The sequence below is a fragment of the Spermophilus citellus genome (assembly GCF_964194105.1).
Source record: "Spermophilus citellus genome assembly, chromosome: 17".
Classification (NCBI taxonomy): domain Eukaryota; kingdom Metazoa; phylum Chordata; class Mammalia; order Rodentia; family Sciuridae; genus Spermophilus; species Spermophilus citellus.
Window position 1 is genome coordinate 59232054 of NC_138199.1, and position 15518 is coordinate 59247571.

Consider the following 15518-nt stretch of genomic DNA (forward strand, 5'->3'; position numbering starts at 1 on the left):
AGACACTGAATAAATCTATTTGGACCAAAGTCAACTGGAGGCATTCTAATAATATATTACTATTTCAGGAAGAAAGAGAGTACATCATTCTTGAAAGGGAGAATCAGAAAAAGTTGGAGGACAGGGTAGCATATGAGACAGGTAAATATAGAGGGTAAAGATCCTCAAATAACAGGGAAAAAAAGAGCAGAGAAGTTGAAAAATAAATTAATGTCTGATAACTAGTAACCATCAAGTATTTTGGTTTGGCTGAAGTATATGGAGAATAATCAGGAAAACATCTGGAAGGGCTAATTATAGGCAGACCTAGAGAACTTTAAAGACCAGGCTAAGAAATATTTATTTTGCTCTGAAAATGTTGAGTCATGAAGGGTAGAATGATCATGATCTGAGATGGGAAAGTTAGTCAAAGAGAAGATGGGTGATGGCAGTTGTTGAGAGCCACAGCCGAGTCGGGATGGTGCAGTGAAAACTGAAGGATACTAAACAATACCTGCAAATGACATGATATGGGACACAGAAGTAGCAGCAATTAAAGATAATCCTGAATTTTTAAGTCTGAGAATAAACAGTGAAATAGAAGCAGGAAGAAAAATAGTAAAAAAGGGTATTTGGTTTTGGAAAATTAAATATGAGACATGAGAAAACATGGGTGGGAGCATTTAAAATGAATCTGAAAGTAGGAAACAGATATGTTCAAGAAATGTGATATAAATCTGGGAGTCATCTGTCTATAGTTGATAACTAAAAACTGAAGAAAGGAGCTAGGATCAAGAACACTTTATTTATCAAATCTATCAAAAGAAAAGCATAGAGGTATGTATTTCTGCCACAGTGTCTATAACATTATTGTAATAATTTGCAAACATGTTTGCTTCCCTGACTTTGAACCCTTTGAGAGAAGAGGTCATGATTTATTATCTTGCATCTCCAGCCTATTATTTCAAAATTGCAAGTATTTGGCATATTTGCTAAATGTAGCAATCTCTATATTCTAATATCCAACTTATGATATATTAAGGTATAAATGTATATGGTGCAAAGATTTTATTTTTTATTTTATTTTTTTGGTACTGGGGATTGAATCCAGGGGCTCTTAACCACTGAGCCACATTCCCTGCACTGCCCCACCACCTTTTATTAAATTAGAGACAGGGTCTCAATGAGTTGCTTAGTGCCTTGCTAACTTGCAGAGGCTGGCTTTGAACTTGAGATCCTCCTGCTCAGCCTCCCGAGCCATGGAATTATAGGCATGTGACACTGCACCCAGTCCAGTACAAAGATTTTGAAAAACTTCAAAATCTTTAATTCAAGGGCTAGGAGTGTGGCTTAGTGGCAGAGTGCTTTCCTAGTGCACATAAGGCCCTGGGTGCAATAACACATACACAAAAAAATAAGTAAATGAAACCTTTGCTATATGCATCTGTGTAAGATGAAGGCAAAATAAGGTAGTGGTTACTATTGGTAGCATTGTCTTTCTTTCTGGTATTCTAAAGATTGAGCAGTGGACACTTAATTCTTACTTCTTTATCATCTCTTTTCTCTATCAGAAGTCAGTCTACCTGCCTTGGCATGCTTGATAGGAAAAAGAACGTGAGCATGGTACTAAGAGAACTGCAAACACCTAGTTGAGTTGGTTTTCCTGACCTTTATGTGTCTGTTCATAGCAGTGGATTGTGCTGCTCGCACCAGACCCTCCAATTCAGCACCACTGAAATTCTTGGTCTCCACAGCTAATTCTTTAATGTCTACATCAGCAGAGAGTAACTGATGTCCTCTCATTCTTGCTGTGTGGATGTGAAGGATCTGTAGTCGACCTTTCTCATCTGGCAAGCCTGAAAAAAATAAAATAGACATACATTTGCTTTCTCTCGAGAGCCCTTAAGACATAATTATATGGGCTGGGGATGTGGCTCAAGCGGTAGCGCGCTCGCCTGGCACCACATACAAACAAAGATGTTGTGTCCGCCGATAACTAAAAAATAAATATTAAAGTTCCCTCTCTCTCTCTCTCTCTCTCTCTGAAAAAAAAAGAAAGAAATTGTCTTTTAAAAAAAAAAAAGACATAATTATAATCCTAATGCTTTTCTTCTAGGTGCTCAAGCACGCAAACACCTTCTTCTCATGATATAGAATTTTTTTTCTCTTCCATAGATATAAAATTTTCTAACAAAATTTAAATTAGGTGATATTGCTCCTCTTAATGAACTCTGAATGCTATAAGCATTTACATGTGTACACAGAACACATGTGTGCATGCACACAGCACAGCCATCAGTGACAGATCTACTTACCTATCTCCATTTTAACTTCCAGTCTTCCAGGTCGAAGGAGAGCCTCATCTATCAGATCTGGTCTATTGGTCATTCCTGAATGCAGATGTGAAAACAAAGTGACAAACAAATGATCAGAGTTTGAAAATAATATAAAATGTCCCTTCAGTATATGTAATAGTAATTTCTCTAACAAGCTAAGAAGACATTTTATAAAAGTCAAATAGTAAACCAACTTATTCTCAAATAAAAACCAACATTCAGTCTTGATCTATTCTAATGAAAATATCAAGAGATTTTGCTTTAGTATTTCACTACTTTACAAGCAAACAGGATACAAAAGTAATGAAAACTTTCAATAATTAAAAAGAAAATTTCAGGTTCAGAGAAGGTAAATGACCTGTTAAGGTGATGGGGGCAATGTGAACATAAACTCTCTGATTTCAAAGTCCTTCCCATTTTTTAGGCCAGTCCTAAAACTTCATAAAACAGCTCTGCACACCCCATCCAAAATCATCAGGAAGTAGCCCAGGACATAAAACAGTTAAAAAAAATAGTGACAATGGTGATGTAGAATCTGAGGGCCTTGGGGGCCTGCTGTAATGCAGGTTGAAAACCACTGCATCACACAGCGCTGCCTTTTTCATTAAACCTACAATTCACTAAAACCCAACTTTTATTTATCCTATTAAAACTCAACATGCAAATAGTCTTCAACATCACTTGATTCTAATTTGGAGACAATGACACAATTACAACCTACACAGATCTCATGTTTTTGGAAGACTAGAACTTTTCTAAATGGAAATATACACACCAATGACAAGGATATTGTTCAGTTGTTCTACCCCGTCAATTTTGGACAGCAACTGGTTGACGACAGTGTCATGAACTCCGGTGCTACCAGCCATGCTCCCTCTCTGCTTGCAGATGGCATCAATTTCATCAAAGATGATGATGTGCAAACCACTGTTAGCACCAAGCTATTAAGGGAAGAAATTATGTTAAAGGTCACAATTTAAATGTATTATTAAACAAATTAATCAAAAAAGCAAAACAAAGCTTTCAACAGTTTGATTTCACTCTAGTACGAACAATAAATGTAGCAAGTATAATTTAATCACAGTTGATGCCCTCTCAAAGGTATTAGAACTCTATTTTCAGAATTCTACAAACCGAAAAGACATCCCTGAACCTCACATTTAACAGTCATGAAACAAAAATATACTGTTATATAGTATTTATATACATATATATAAAGTAAACAGTCCATCAAATAACTAAATGTGAACTTATATGTATGTCTTATCTTACTACTTGAAAGAAGAATTCTTACACCTCTCAGATGCATTTGTTAAGTCAGTGAGGAGCAACTTCCTCCCGTTTTCCCTGGGTTTGGGTGAGAAGACTGTCCCAGAAGCAGTAAGTTTAATGTTTGTTTTGCCATATTATATAGCTAACGATTAACTCCACCCAGGGGGTGGCTGGGAATTGGGCAAATGATGAAGAAACTGAACGTGATTCAAATTTACTTACATCACATGAAAACAGATTATTTTTCTCTAAGAGTAAAGTGGGAACAGAGAAACGGTTTATAAGAACATGGTAAAGGGGTCCTATTTCTTCTGCATAGTGATTTCTGCTTTGATATTGTAAACAGCCATCATCAAAAGACATTAGTTTATGTTTATGTATTTCTGACCTTTAATAGATACAAATACTTTTTTGGGGTGTGGTGCTGGGGATTGAACGCAGGTCCTTGTGCATTCAAGGCAAGCACTCTACCAACTGAGCTGTATTCCTAGCATGAAACAAATACTTTTGAATGTTAATTTATTAGACTAAATTAACACAGACCTTCTAACAATTTATATTCAATTAAGCCACCTATTAGGGACCAAAGGAAGAAGAACATGCTAGAAATGTTTTCTTTTTCTTAAAAATTTTAATTGACACATAATAACTGCACATGTTTATGGGGTACAGTGTGATACTGCAATATATACATACAATGTAGAATGATCACACCAGGGTAACTGGCAAATCTAACACTTCAAACACTTATCATTTCTTTGTGTTGGAAATATTCAAAATCCTCTCTACCAGCTATTTTGAAATATACAGCTAATTCTTGTCAGCCATAGTTCTTTTTCTTTCTTTTTTATTTTTAACACAAAAAAGAACCTTAGGAGCTGGGCACAGTGGCACATACCCGTAATCCAGCCACTCTGGGAGGCTGAGACAGAGAATTGCAAGTTTGAGGTTGGTCTTACCAACTTAGTGAGATCCTGGCTCAAAATAAAATAAAAAGGGGTGGGGATACAGCTCAACGGTACAGTGGTAGAGCAGCCCTGGGTTCAATATCCCAACCCCCCCCCCCACATATTGGGGATTAAAATAAAACAAAACAGAAAAAAATAAACATAACCTAAATATAACAGTACATGAATAATATAAATTAAACGATGAGCATAGTGAGATTGAGGATTATGAGGCTAAAATTGTTTTATTATAAAATAATAAGTGTGTTAACTGAGAAAAATTTGTAAAATACAAATAAAGTTTAAAAATAAACTACATTGGATCACCTAAAGATAACTGCTATTAACATTCTACAGATTTATTTCTACATTTTAAATTTAATTTAAAAATTGAAAATTCACTGTACCTTGTATTCTCTTGAATGTTAACTATTCTTTAAGAACAATTCCAAATGGCTATTTTTATTTCTAATTGCAAAATATACGACTATAGAAAATTTAGAAAAATATAAAAAAAATTGAGATCACAATCACCTCAAAGTCAATCAGCCAAGATGCTGCTATATAATATTTTATATTCTGCTCTATTAAGTCCAGTCTTTATTTTAAATCCTTTTCCATAACTACCCAATGATTTTTAATAGCTTTATACTAGTTCATTATGACTAGTTCCACAGTTTAACTCCCGTACTTAATACCTTATTAGATATTTATATATATGTTGCTTCACAATATATATATGATTATTTTCTAAAGGCAAATTGTTAGGTCAAAGGTTTGTTGAGTATTTTAAGGAACCTGAGAAGGGTGTCAAACACTTTTCCAGAAATGTTTTCTCAATTTATAATCCCACCACAGACTATGACAGTGCCTGTTTTGGCAGAGATTCACAAATAATGAATATTAGAAACATTTAAAAAGTAATTCTCCAGCTGGTGTTGTGGCTCAGTAGTAGAGTACTTGTCTTGCATATGTGAGGAACTGGGTTTGATCCTCAGCATCAAATAAAAGTAAATAAGTAAAATAAATATATTGTGTCAATCTATAACTAAAAATATTTTTTAAAAGTATTAACAGTGGCATCCTTTTGTGAGTTTTTTTTTTAAATTTTATTTTTCAGTGCTAGGGATTGATCTTTCTATAAACCTTTAAATCACATTTGTCTAAATACAGGCTGAAGAGGCTAGAAGTTTTGCATCCCCCCCCGCACCACCACGCCGGGGCCTCACACCTGCTGGGCTCTACTACTCAGTGCTCTACCACTCAGCTATACCCAGCCCTGTAAATTACATTTTTCATCATTGTGAGTTCTCTTATTTGATGTCTTCTGTACATTTTTCTACTAGAATTTAAAGTTTTATTATTGCTTTATAAAAAGTGTTTTATGAAGGAAATTATTATATTTGTTGCACATATTTTATCCCAGTTTGCCATTTGACTTGATAAGTGAAAGTTTTTTTGTTTGGTACCAGGGATTTAACTTAGGAGCACTTAACCTCTGAGCCACAACCCCAGCCCTTTTTTATATTTTATTAGAGACAGGGTCTTGCTGAGTTGCTTATTCCTCACTATTTGCTGAGGCTGACCTTGTGATCCTCTAGCCTCATCCTCCTGAGCCACTGAGATCACAGGTGTGTACCACTATGCCTGGCAAGTGAAGATTTTCATACTATTTAAATAGTCAACATTATTAGTTTTTATTTTTTCTATGTTTTCTGTTACATTAAGCCTTAAAATTCTTCCCCATTATAGACACTAATGGTCACCTACCTTTACTGCTCTTTAAATTAATTATACTACATATAATCATACAATTCTTTTTTTTTTTTTTGGCACCAGAGATTGAACCCAGGGATGTTTAACCACTGAGCCACATCCCCAGCCCTTTTTTGTATTTTATTTAGAGACAGGGTCTTGCTGAGCTGCTAAGTACCTCACTAAGTTTCTGAGGCCAGCTTTGAACTCGTGATTCTCCTGCTTCAGCCTCCTGAGTTGCTGGGATTTCAGGCATGCACCACTGCACCCGGCCATTACATACAATTCTTTATCTGGGATATTTTATTTTTGAGCCACATCTCCAGCTTACCCCAAGAGAGATAAGAATTCAAATAATTCTTCAAATAGTTAACTAACTGACCCAATACTATTGACTAAGTAACCTTTTCTTTCTCCACTGGTTGAGATGCCATCTTTACCAGGCTTTGGATTTTATGCATTCTAGATATTACTAGTTCATCTGTTCTGTCCTGGGATTCACAGATGTTAATATCTCTGTAACTATAGTAGTAGGTTAGGCAGGTTTTTCAAGACTATCTTGGCTCTTTCCAACCATATGTACTTCTATCAGATAAAAAACAGCCTCCACCAATTATAAATAAGAAAGAGAGTAAGGAAAAAAAAGAGGAATTCAAGCTTTGATTAGAATTAGACTAAATCCTGAAAATAATTTAGGAAACACTAATATTATATCCTTATTTGGGTGGTGGGTCTATTAATCTATACACATGTTAAAATTCATAAAACCATACACCAGAAGAGAAAAAAAAAACAATTTTACTGTATTACAATAATACCAAAACTGGTAAATATCTTATTGTAACATTCATATTTGGAGTACTGTTCATTTTTTAATGCACTTCTATGTGAGATGATAGTCATACAATAATAAACATTTCCAAAATTTAACTAGGTTTTATTATTTTTTTCCCTGAATATTACTTATAAATTGTTCACCTTCCATAAATATTTTAAAAATTAAGTTCAAATCTGAAAAAAATACAACTTAGTTTCTCAATATCATTATATTTATAGTGTAGATGTCTAGTGATAAATGAGAGAGCTTGCTTCCTTAAAAATTCAACACTAAAAATATTCATCTTTCCATCTGTAGAAAAGATTGGGAATGAAAAATCAGAACAATAAGCTTAGACTTGCCAAAGAAATTCTATGTAGAGGGTATTAACTCTTGCCATCTTTAGTGTAAAAGAAGGATGTTCTTGTTTGTGACTGAAAATTGTGAGATTTTACTTAATTTTTAAAAAATATTTTTAGGTGCAGATGGATACAATACCTTTATTTTATTTATTTGTATGTGATGTTGAGGATTGAACCCAATGCCTCACATGTGCTACTACTGAGCTACCAAACCCAGCCCTTTACTTGATTTTTAAAAGACATTTTTATTCATGTTTATCTGCTCAATATAGCAAGAAACAAAAAAGTGGTATAATGTATGAATTTTACTGTCAATGTGCCTTGTGTTGCAGCTGGAATCACAACTTCCTTTTCAGTCCAACCTCAAAAATCACCTATGTGGACAGGGAAGCCAAAGACAATAAGAACACTGTGTGTGATTAAATGATCACAGGAGTAATCTGTCCTAAACATAATTCAGTACAATTCTGACCTTTTCAAAACCTTACTAATCTTTTGACCTGTCATCAGGTCCCTTCTCCAACCTAGTCTGCACAATAACATCAATTTTTACAGGTGTGTTACTTAAATAAAGGCAAATTCTTATTACAATAAATTAAAAATCAGGTAAGGAAGGATATCAAGATTAATGTTCACAGATTAATATAGCTGAATTATCAATAAAGCCTTTACCAAAGGATCTGAATTTCCACAATGCAATCTACTTTAGTTCATTGGCTTCTAGCTCTGTTTTTAACCATCTGCAGTCTTTCCCCATAGAAACAGAGCCGATGCTGTTGAGCCCCTGGCAACAGCCTTTGAAAGTGGCTGTTCTATATTTAACTAGTTTGACCTATATGCAAGTGTTCATCTTCGTCAGCCTGGACTGTCCAGAATCACTGAGGGGATGCTTCTTATTATGTAACACATTTATCCTCTGTGGGATTACTTGGGTATAGCAAGCCTTTTCTGGACATAAAGATTTGAGAAAGATATCACTAAAAAGGCTGGCTCTGATTAAAATCTATCTAGAAAGTCTTTGCCAATTTATCCCCCCCCCCCCCAGTTACGGGGATCAAACCCAAGGGAGCTTTACCACTGAGCTTCATTCCCAGCTCATCACCCTTTTTAAAAAAATTTTGTGACAGGGTCTCACTAAGTTGTTGAGGCTGGCCTTAAGCTTGTGATCCTATGCTTCAGCCTCCCAAGATGCTGGGATTATAGGCATGGGCCAGTACACCTGGCTGTCAAATGTTTATCATTAGTAGCATCATATTCAAACTGCCTGCAAGTTTAAAAACAACACCCAAGTTACCTATGTAGCCAAGTGGAAACTATCATAACTAAAGTTTTACAAAATTCTTCTTTACATGGCATCTTAACTTACCTGTGCCTATAACCATCAGGGTCCATTAGACTCATTTCAGGTTTTTTCTTTTTGAACAGTTCAAACTATTTATAAAGACTGATATTTTGTATCTTTTCCTTTTTATAAAACTTCCAAAGAATAAAAAGGAAAATGTATTTTTTAAAATAGAATAATGCTCATTCTATCTTTCAATAACCACTGAATCTTCTTATAAATCTAAAATACATTATGCTGTTGCATCATCCTAAAAATTATGTCATTGTCATTAATTATTTCCAACTATACTAAAATAAAAAGAAAACGGTGCACTCCTATAATCCCAACATCCCAGGAGGCTGAGGCAGGAGGATTGGAAGTTTGTAGCCAGCGTCAGACCCTTTCTCAAAAAAAAAAAAAGTGTCCTGACTGCTCCTCAGTAAGAAATGGAATACCATACAGATATTAAAATGACTTATATGAGGCTGGGGATGTAGTTCGGCTAATACAGTGCTTGCCTTGCATGCACAAGGCCCTGGGTTCAATTCCCAGCACCAGGGGGAAAAAAAAAGACTTATATTTACCAATACAAATAGAACCCAGAAACATAATATCTCATATTTTTAAAAAATCTAGTTATTTCCTCTCAGCCCCTTAAAAATGATATTCAATGGGTGTCTTGTTTCCATTATTTCTGTTGAGGAGACAGCTGTTAGCCTCACACTGATTGGATGGGGACTGTCATCAGGAGGGGAATCTGCTTTACTCAGCCTACTGATTCAAAAGTTAATTTAATCCAGAAACACCCACGCAGACATACCCAGAATAAGGTTTGACCAAATACCTAGTCACCCTGTGGCCTAGTCAAGTTGACACATAAAATCAAACATCACAGTTAGTAAACTCTGATTTGATTTTTTTTTTTTTTTTTTTTTTTGTACTGGGAATCCAACCCAGGGGTGCTTACACTGAGTTACATATCCAGCCTTTTTTATTTTTTAATTTGAGACAGGGTCTCACTAAGTTGCTTAGGGACTCACTAAGTTGCTGAGGCTGGCTTTGTACTTGTGATCCTTCCCTCCCAAGTCTCTGGGATTTCAGGTGAGCACCATCACACCCAGCCTCTGGTCTGATTTTTAAGTTAATTTTATTTTTTTCTAAGACTCAAATCCTTTGAGCTCTGACAACGCAATCCTGCCATTCTACTACTCTACTACTGAGCTGACTGAGTGTAAGTAAGCTAGCTTTCTGATCATAGACCTTGTGTGTGTGAATAAAATTCTGTAAGTCTATACATGGATTTACCAACCACCACCACCACCACCACCACCACCACCACCACCACCCCCATCCCCCTGCTTCAAAAAGATAAATGAGTTCAAGTCTTTGAAAGTAATGCGGTATAAAAGTGTCACTTGAAAATATATTCATGATCTGTTTTTGCAAAACCTTTGGCTTATACAATCATCTCCCTTTATGTTATGAACATGTGGGCAATGACATCTGCTCACATCATGTAAATCCCACATAATCTCTGGGGTAATGTAAAATATAAACTAAGTACTAAGTAAACTTAACCTATAAGCTGTTTGAAAATATAGAACACAATAACAAATTTGCCTCCATAACTCTGATTTTATTCATCATATAAGTGGGAACACATTTTTATAAGTTATAGTTACATTACCCTCCTTTGCTCCTCTTCAGCATCAGCAAAAAGTTTGCGAATGTTAGCCTCTGATTCTCCCACATATTTGTTGAGGATTTCTGGCCCATTGACCACTTTGGGCTCTCTTGCATTCAACATCTTGCCAATCTGTCGAGCCAAGAGAGTCTTACCACAACCTGGGGGCCCGTATAACAGAATGCCTTTAACATGTTTACAACCTGAAAAAGAAAAGAAAACACTCTTACACCATCTAAAATACAAGTAAGACATTTAAGGGAAGGTTTTCTTTCTTCTTCATACGTACTTAAAGGAAAAACACAGTAGTGCTATTTACATATATTAATATCCAGGTGCCATGAACAGAACAAGAATGAACAGTGTCTCTTTCTCTCTTTAAAATAAAATTCAGAAACCATTCCTAATACCAGCATTAATGTTTGAGGGGAAAAAGCTGCCAGCTAAAGGTCTTTGGAAAAATATATTAGAACTAACACTTAGAACAAACACTCCTAACTTGGAAAATGTCTCTTTGATCTAGATATGTAATTATGAGATATTAATTATTTTCATTACCTTTTAAGGTTGGGGGTGGTTAACCCAAAACAAATCTGTCATGATGTAGGCTATGGAGAGTATAATGCATAGAATTTTGGGTCCACCTGTCAAGACAAGCAGTTGAACAAAGGGGCAAGCATGCTGAATTGGATGAACATTAGAGGAATTCAAGGGTCCAGATGGATGTCACCAACTCTGTGAACAAAGCTGAATTTCTTTGTGTGACTAATGTCAAATGAGGAGCATGCTTCTTTAGAGCAATCCAGGTGAAAATATAGTTTCAGAAGCAGCATTCAATTATTTTCTAGGCAGGAATTGCTAAATGCCTTAAAGGTTCCATTAACAATCCAAAACAGCACAACTGAGGATAGAGACTCCCCAGGTGTCTCTAGCCAACTCATCTATTTAATTTCTAAAATGAAGATCTATAACCTCTGCCTATTCCTCTGGGTACCCTCCCCCTTCTAATAGCTGCACAGTTAAGGTGCATGGTCTCTTTCTGATGAGTTTTTCCTTTCTACTACATATACCCAAAAAAGCACTCTGAAATAATGTGACTTCGATGTCAACAGTTATAATTACGGGTGAAAAAAGTCCTCTGGAAATGCTATGTACATATCTGTGTTTCCACAGAAAATGGTTTGTCTTTATTTGAAATGTCAGTCTGAAAAAGTACATCTTTAAGAAAAGAGTACAACAATGTATACTTATGCAAAATAAGTTACAACTTACAACCAACTCTATTAGCAACTTTAGATTCTGAGGAGGAAGACCTTTGGTTTGCCAGTATGGTCTTTACATCTATCCTTACTTCAAGGAAAGATTTCCTTTTAAATCCTCAAAAGAACTAAGATCTGTGCTTAGAGTTTAGCTTGTAGAGAGAAGGGGGCTTAGTGAAAACCCTTGAAGACTCAGAGACATAACCCTTCTCATCACAGGTTAATCCCTGCCCCAAGAACCATGGCCCAATATAATGTATTCATCCTTTGACCCACCCTTCAAGCAGAAGTGGTGGAGAAATGAGGGGACAAGCCTTGAGCTTCTCCTAGGGGCCAGCACTATCAAGCACTGTCAGCATCCAAGTCACTGCGACCCATGGGCTGAGGACTTTGGAACCTGGCTCCTGATCTTCTCCTCTAAGCCAACTGCAAACTATTCATATGTCTGAACCACAGCAGAGGCAGATGGGGGGAGAGGAGGAATAGGTACAAAGAAAGGACAGTCAGAAAGCAGAAAGGGAAGATTTGCTGAGTACCTGCAAAGTCCCAGGCCTTATCCTCATGCCTAGTTTCTTGACGTTTTACTTTCTCCAAGTTTATTGCCTCTCTCTTCACCCTGCTTCCATATTAAGCCATACTTTCTTGGAAGGACTCTTAATTCCCTGGCCTTTTTATATTTTGTCATGCCCATCCTGTGAGCCCTGAATACAACATAGCTTTATTTATCCACACACTGGCCACAGAGCACCGCCAGAGAAAATTACACCACCATGCTGACTGACATCCCCTCAGTGTTATGCTAGCCAATTTCAGTTCCATACTCGCTGCTTTCTCGATTCTGCATGCCACTCTTTACTTGTCTTTGTTAGCTCCTCTCTAATTCTCCTTATTAAATCTTCCCTGTTCCTTTCTTCTCAAGAACTACTCCATGCCATTAATTCTTAGAGATGACCTAGATTCCTGATTCCTACTTCACATATTAGAAGGAGGAGGAGGAGGAGGAGAAGGAGGGTGGGGGGAATGGGAGGAAGAAGAAGAAAAAAGATTATCAAGCACAAACTCCCTTCATCTTTCTGCTTCTCTATCTACCAACTGGTCAGCAGATGCATCCATTTTCAACTTCAACTTCAGTTCTCAAAAGAGTTTCCTTTCTCTTCTCCAAGGCTCATATTGTAATTATTCGTTTATTCGCCTTCTTCTCTATTACCTGATGCTCTACTATTCAAGGGCAAGTACTGTCTTGAATTGAAAACGTCCAACATAATGCCTAACACATAATGTATACCTAATAAAGGACTGAATAACTAAATGGTGGAAAACACTCAAAGAATATGATGGAAAGGCCATTTTTCAAAATTATCTGATGCTCTTAATTTATGGAGCAATGATGTCTTTCATTGCTGAACTAATTAAAATACTGAAAGAAAAAAGACGTTTTTTAATAATTGAGACTTCATTAATTTAGCAAAATAAACTTTATAATGTATAAATAACAGAATCCTAACTTTGCAATTCTTTTTAAAATTTTTTTTTAGTTGTTAATAGACCTTTACTTTATTTATATGAGTGCTAAGAATCGAACCCAGGCCTCACACATGCCAGGCAAATGTACTACCATTGAGCCACAGTCCCAGTCCCAGCCCCTGCAATTCTTTTTGTACATGGAAAATGCTCAGTTTACTGCATTTCGAATTCAACCGACTCAGATCTTATAAAATAAGTAATTCACAAAGCATTACCCTGAAGGTAAAGAGAAAAACAGACAAGATGCATATATGTAGATCTTATTTTATATATATGTGTGTCTGTGTGTGTGTGTATAGATAGATAGATATGTATATAAGTGACAGAACATATTCAATATAACATCAATAGGGATGTCTTAGAAATTCTAGTCTGCGTTAGTACTATAATTCTTTTAGGATCTCAAGTAAGCACTTCAAAAATATACAATGACATGTGAAGATTTTCAAAATCCACTTCCACAAAGGAACTGGTTACTTGAATAAGCAGTGGAAATGGGACTTTGTTATGACTATTATTATTATGGTCTATTCTGACTTATTAAATAAGCATTGGTCTCTAATTTTAAATGAGTCATAAAAACTAATTCCATTCAACAAAAGTGTATTAAGCTCCTGTTTAGACTAGGTACTAAGGTAGGTGTTAGGGATACAAACATGAAAAAGACAGTCCCTACCTGCAGGGCATTTATGGCTTAGTAGGAAAGACAGAAATAAAAATAAGTTATCTATAATTTAATATGACATATCAGAGATATGTATGAAATGATTTTGGAATCTAGCCAGGAGAGACTGATTCTGCCAGAGTGATGGCAGAAAATTAGGAATGGACACAGGGGAAGAGGTAACATAAAATCTGGGCCTAAAAGGATGAGTAGGTTTGTGGTTGGACAGCAGAGAGGAAATGACACCAAAAAGGGAAAGACTCACACGGTAAAAGGCATAGAACTATGGATATGGAAGCTGTTCTCTCAAAACAGCCAGTGGCAACTAGAGCTTTTGAGGGGAAGACAGTCCTAAGGAGACGGGGCTGTGGCAGGTCTTGACACCATGAGTTTTTAACTTGTTTTGAAGGCAATGAGATGTGATAAAAGCTAACTCTGGTGGCAGAATAGAGGAAGGACTGGGAAACAAAGGTGCAGAGGGTGGAAGGCTGGTTGGAGGAATGTTTTTAACCTTTTTCTAGAGACACTGACTCTCCATTATTTTTGCTAGTTGAGTTTTCATACCACTCCTAGTCCTCTGGAAGCACTTGAGCAAACGGGTCCAGAGGTCTCAGAAGGACACCTTCCAATGTTGCTGACACCCCAGCTTTCTCCTGAGCTTCTCCAGGACATCAAAGCCTGGTTCTGATTCTGGGCAGCCTCTGATCTTTAGCTGCTGGACTGTCTGACTGCTGAGCTGTGCTGACTGCTGCTCCCTTTTTTTTTTTCCTTTGCTTTATCTTAATATCATGCAAGTCCCTCATAACACAGAAATCAGTACCTGGGTTAGTGAATTAAATATAAATAGCAAAGGGAAGGTATAAAAGTAAAAAACCAGTGGAACTGATTTAAACTGTCTCATTCTCTCATTCTGTTTCTCACTTCCTTTCCAATGGAATAGTCTAACGGAGCCCTCCACCCCCTGAAAATGCACATGTACAAAATTTGCATATAATTTTGAGGGGATTCTTAAAGTCTTTGAGGTCAGTCTACGGAATTCAAATTAAAAACCATGAAAGTACTATAATCAAGACAAGAGAGAGACTAGGAGTAGAAAGTCAATAGTCATAAAAAAGAGTAGGAAAAGAAAGAAAAGGAAGACATGGAAGCTATTCATTACAGCACAGAGACAAAGGAGAAATCAGAGAAGGAGAAGTCAATGTTGGCTGTATGGTTTCTAGCGGGGGCACAAGAGTAAAATGATGACAACCTCAGAGATACCAAAGAGATGGCAAGAGGAGGAGCCAGTTTGAGGAAAGCATCACTTTGTTTTTGGCTATAAGGCATTTGAGATTTGGGCAGTAATGCCCATTAAAAATATAGGCTGAAAACTCAGAAAAGATATCAGAGCTACTGGTTCTGACATCTTAAAATATTTTTGGATGCTTGCTCTGGGCACATAAAAAGCCACAAAATGTTTTAGGCAGAGAAATGTGATGAAAGGGACACATGCTGCAGAGATAGGTGATGAGGCATGGGACAAAGCCACTGGATATAAAAATCCAGAAGTTAATATTGACTGAGGCCACAGGATCTTAGATCAGGTCAGAGCATTT

At 36.4% G+C, this 15518-nt stretch overlaps 1 protein-coding gene and 1 long non-coding RNA gene across 3 annotated transcripts in view; one reads left to right on the plus strand and one right to left on the minus strand.

The window, feature by feature from the left end:
* LOC308636207 overlaps positions 1–15518 on the plus strand; it is a 770476-nt gene that overhangs the window by 666755 nt on the left and 88203 nt on the right. The window lies entirely within an intron of this gene.
* The window catches only part of NSF (N-ethylmaleimide sensitive factor, vesicle fusing ATPase), a 156636-nt gene that overhangs the window by 58737 nt on the left and 82381 nt on the right, over positions 1–15518 (minus strand). For both annotated transcript variants that reach the window (XM_081271460.1, XM_081271459.1), the window contains exons 9-12: positions 10480–10679; positions 3091–3256; positions 2295–2369; positions 1648–1835 (exon numbers count right to left, since the gene is read on the minus strand). In XM_081271460.1, the coding sequence (XP_081127586.1) occupies positions 1648–1835; positions 2295–2369; positions 3091–3256; positions 10480–10679 (629 nt within the window). The remainder of the gene's footprint in view (positions 1–1647; positions 1836–2294; positions 2370–3090; positions 3257–10479; positions 10680–15518) is intronic.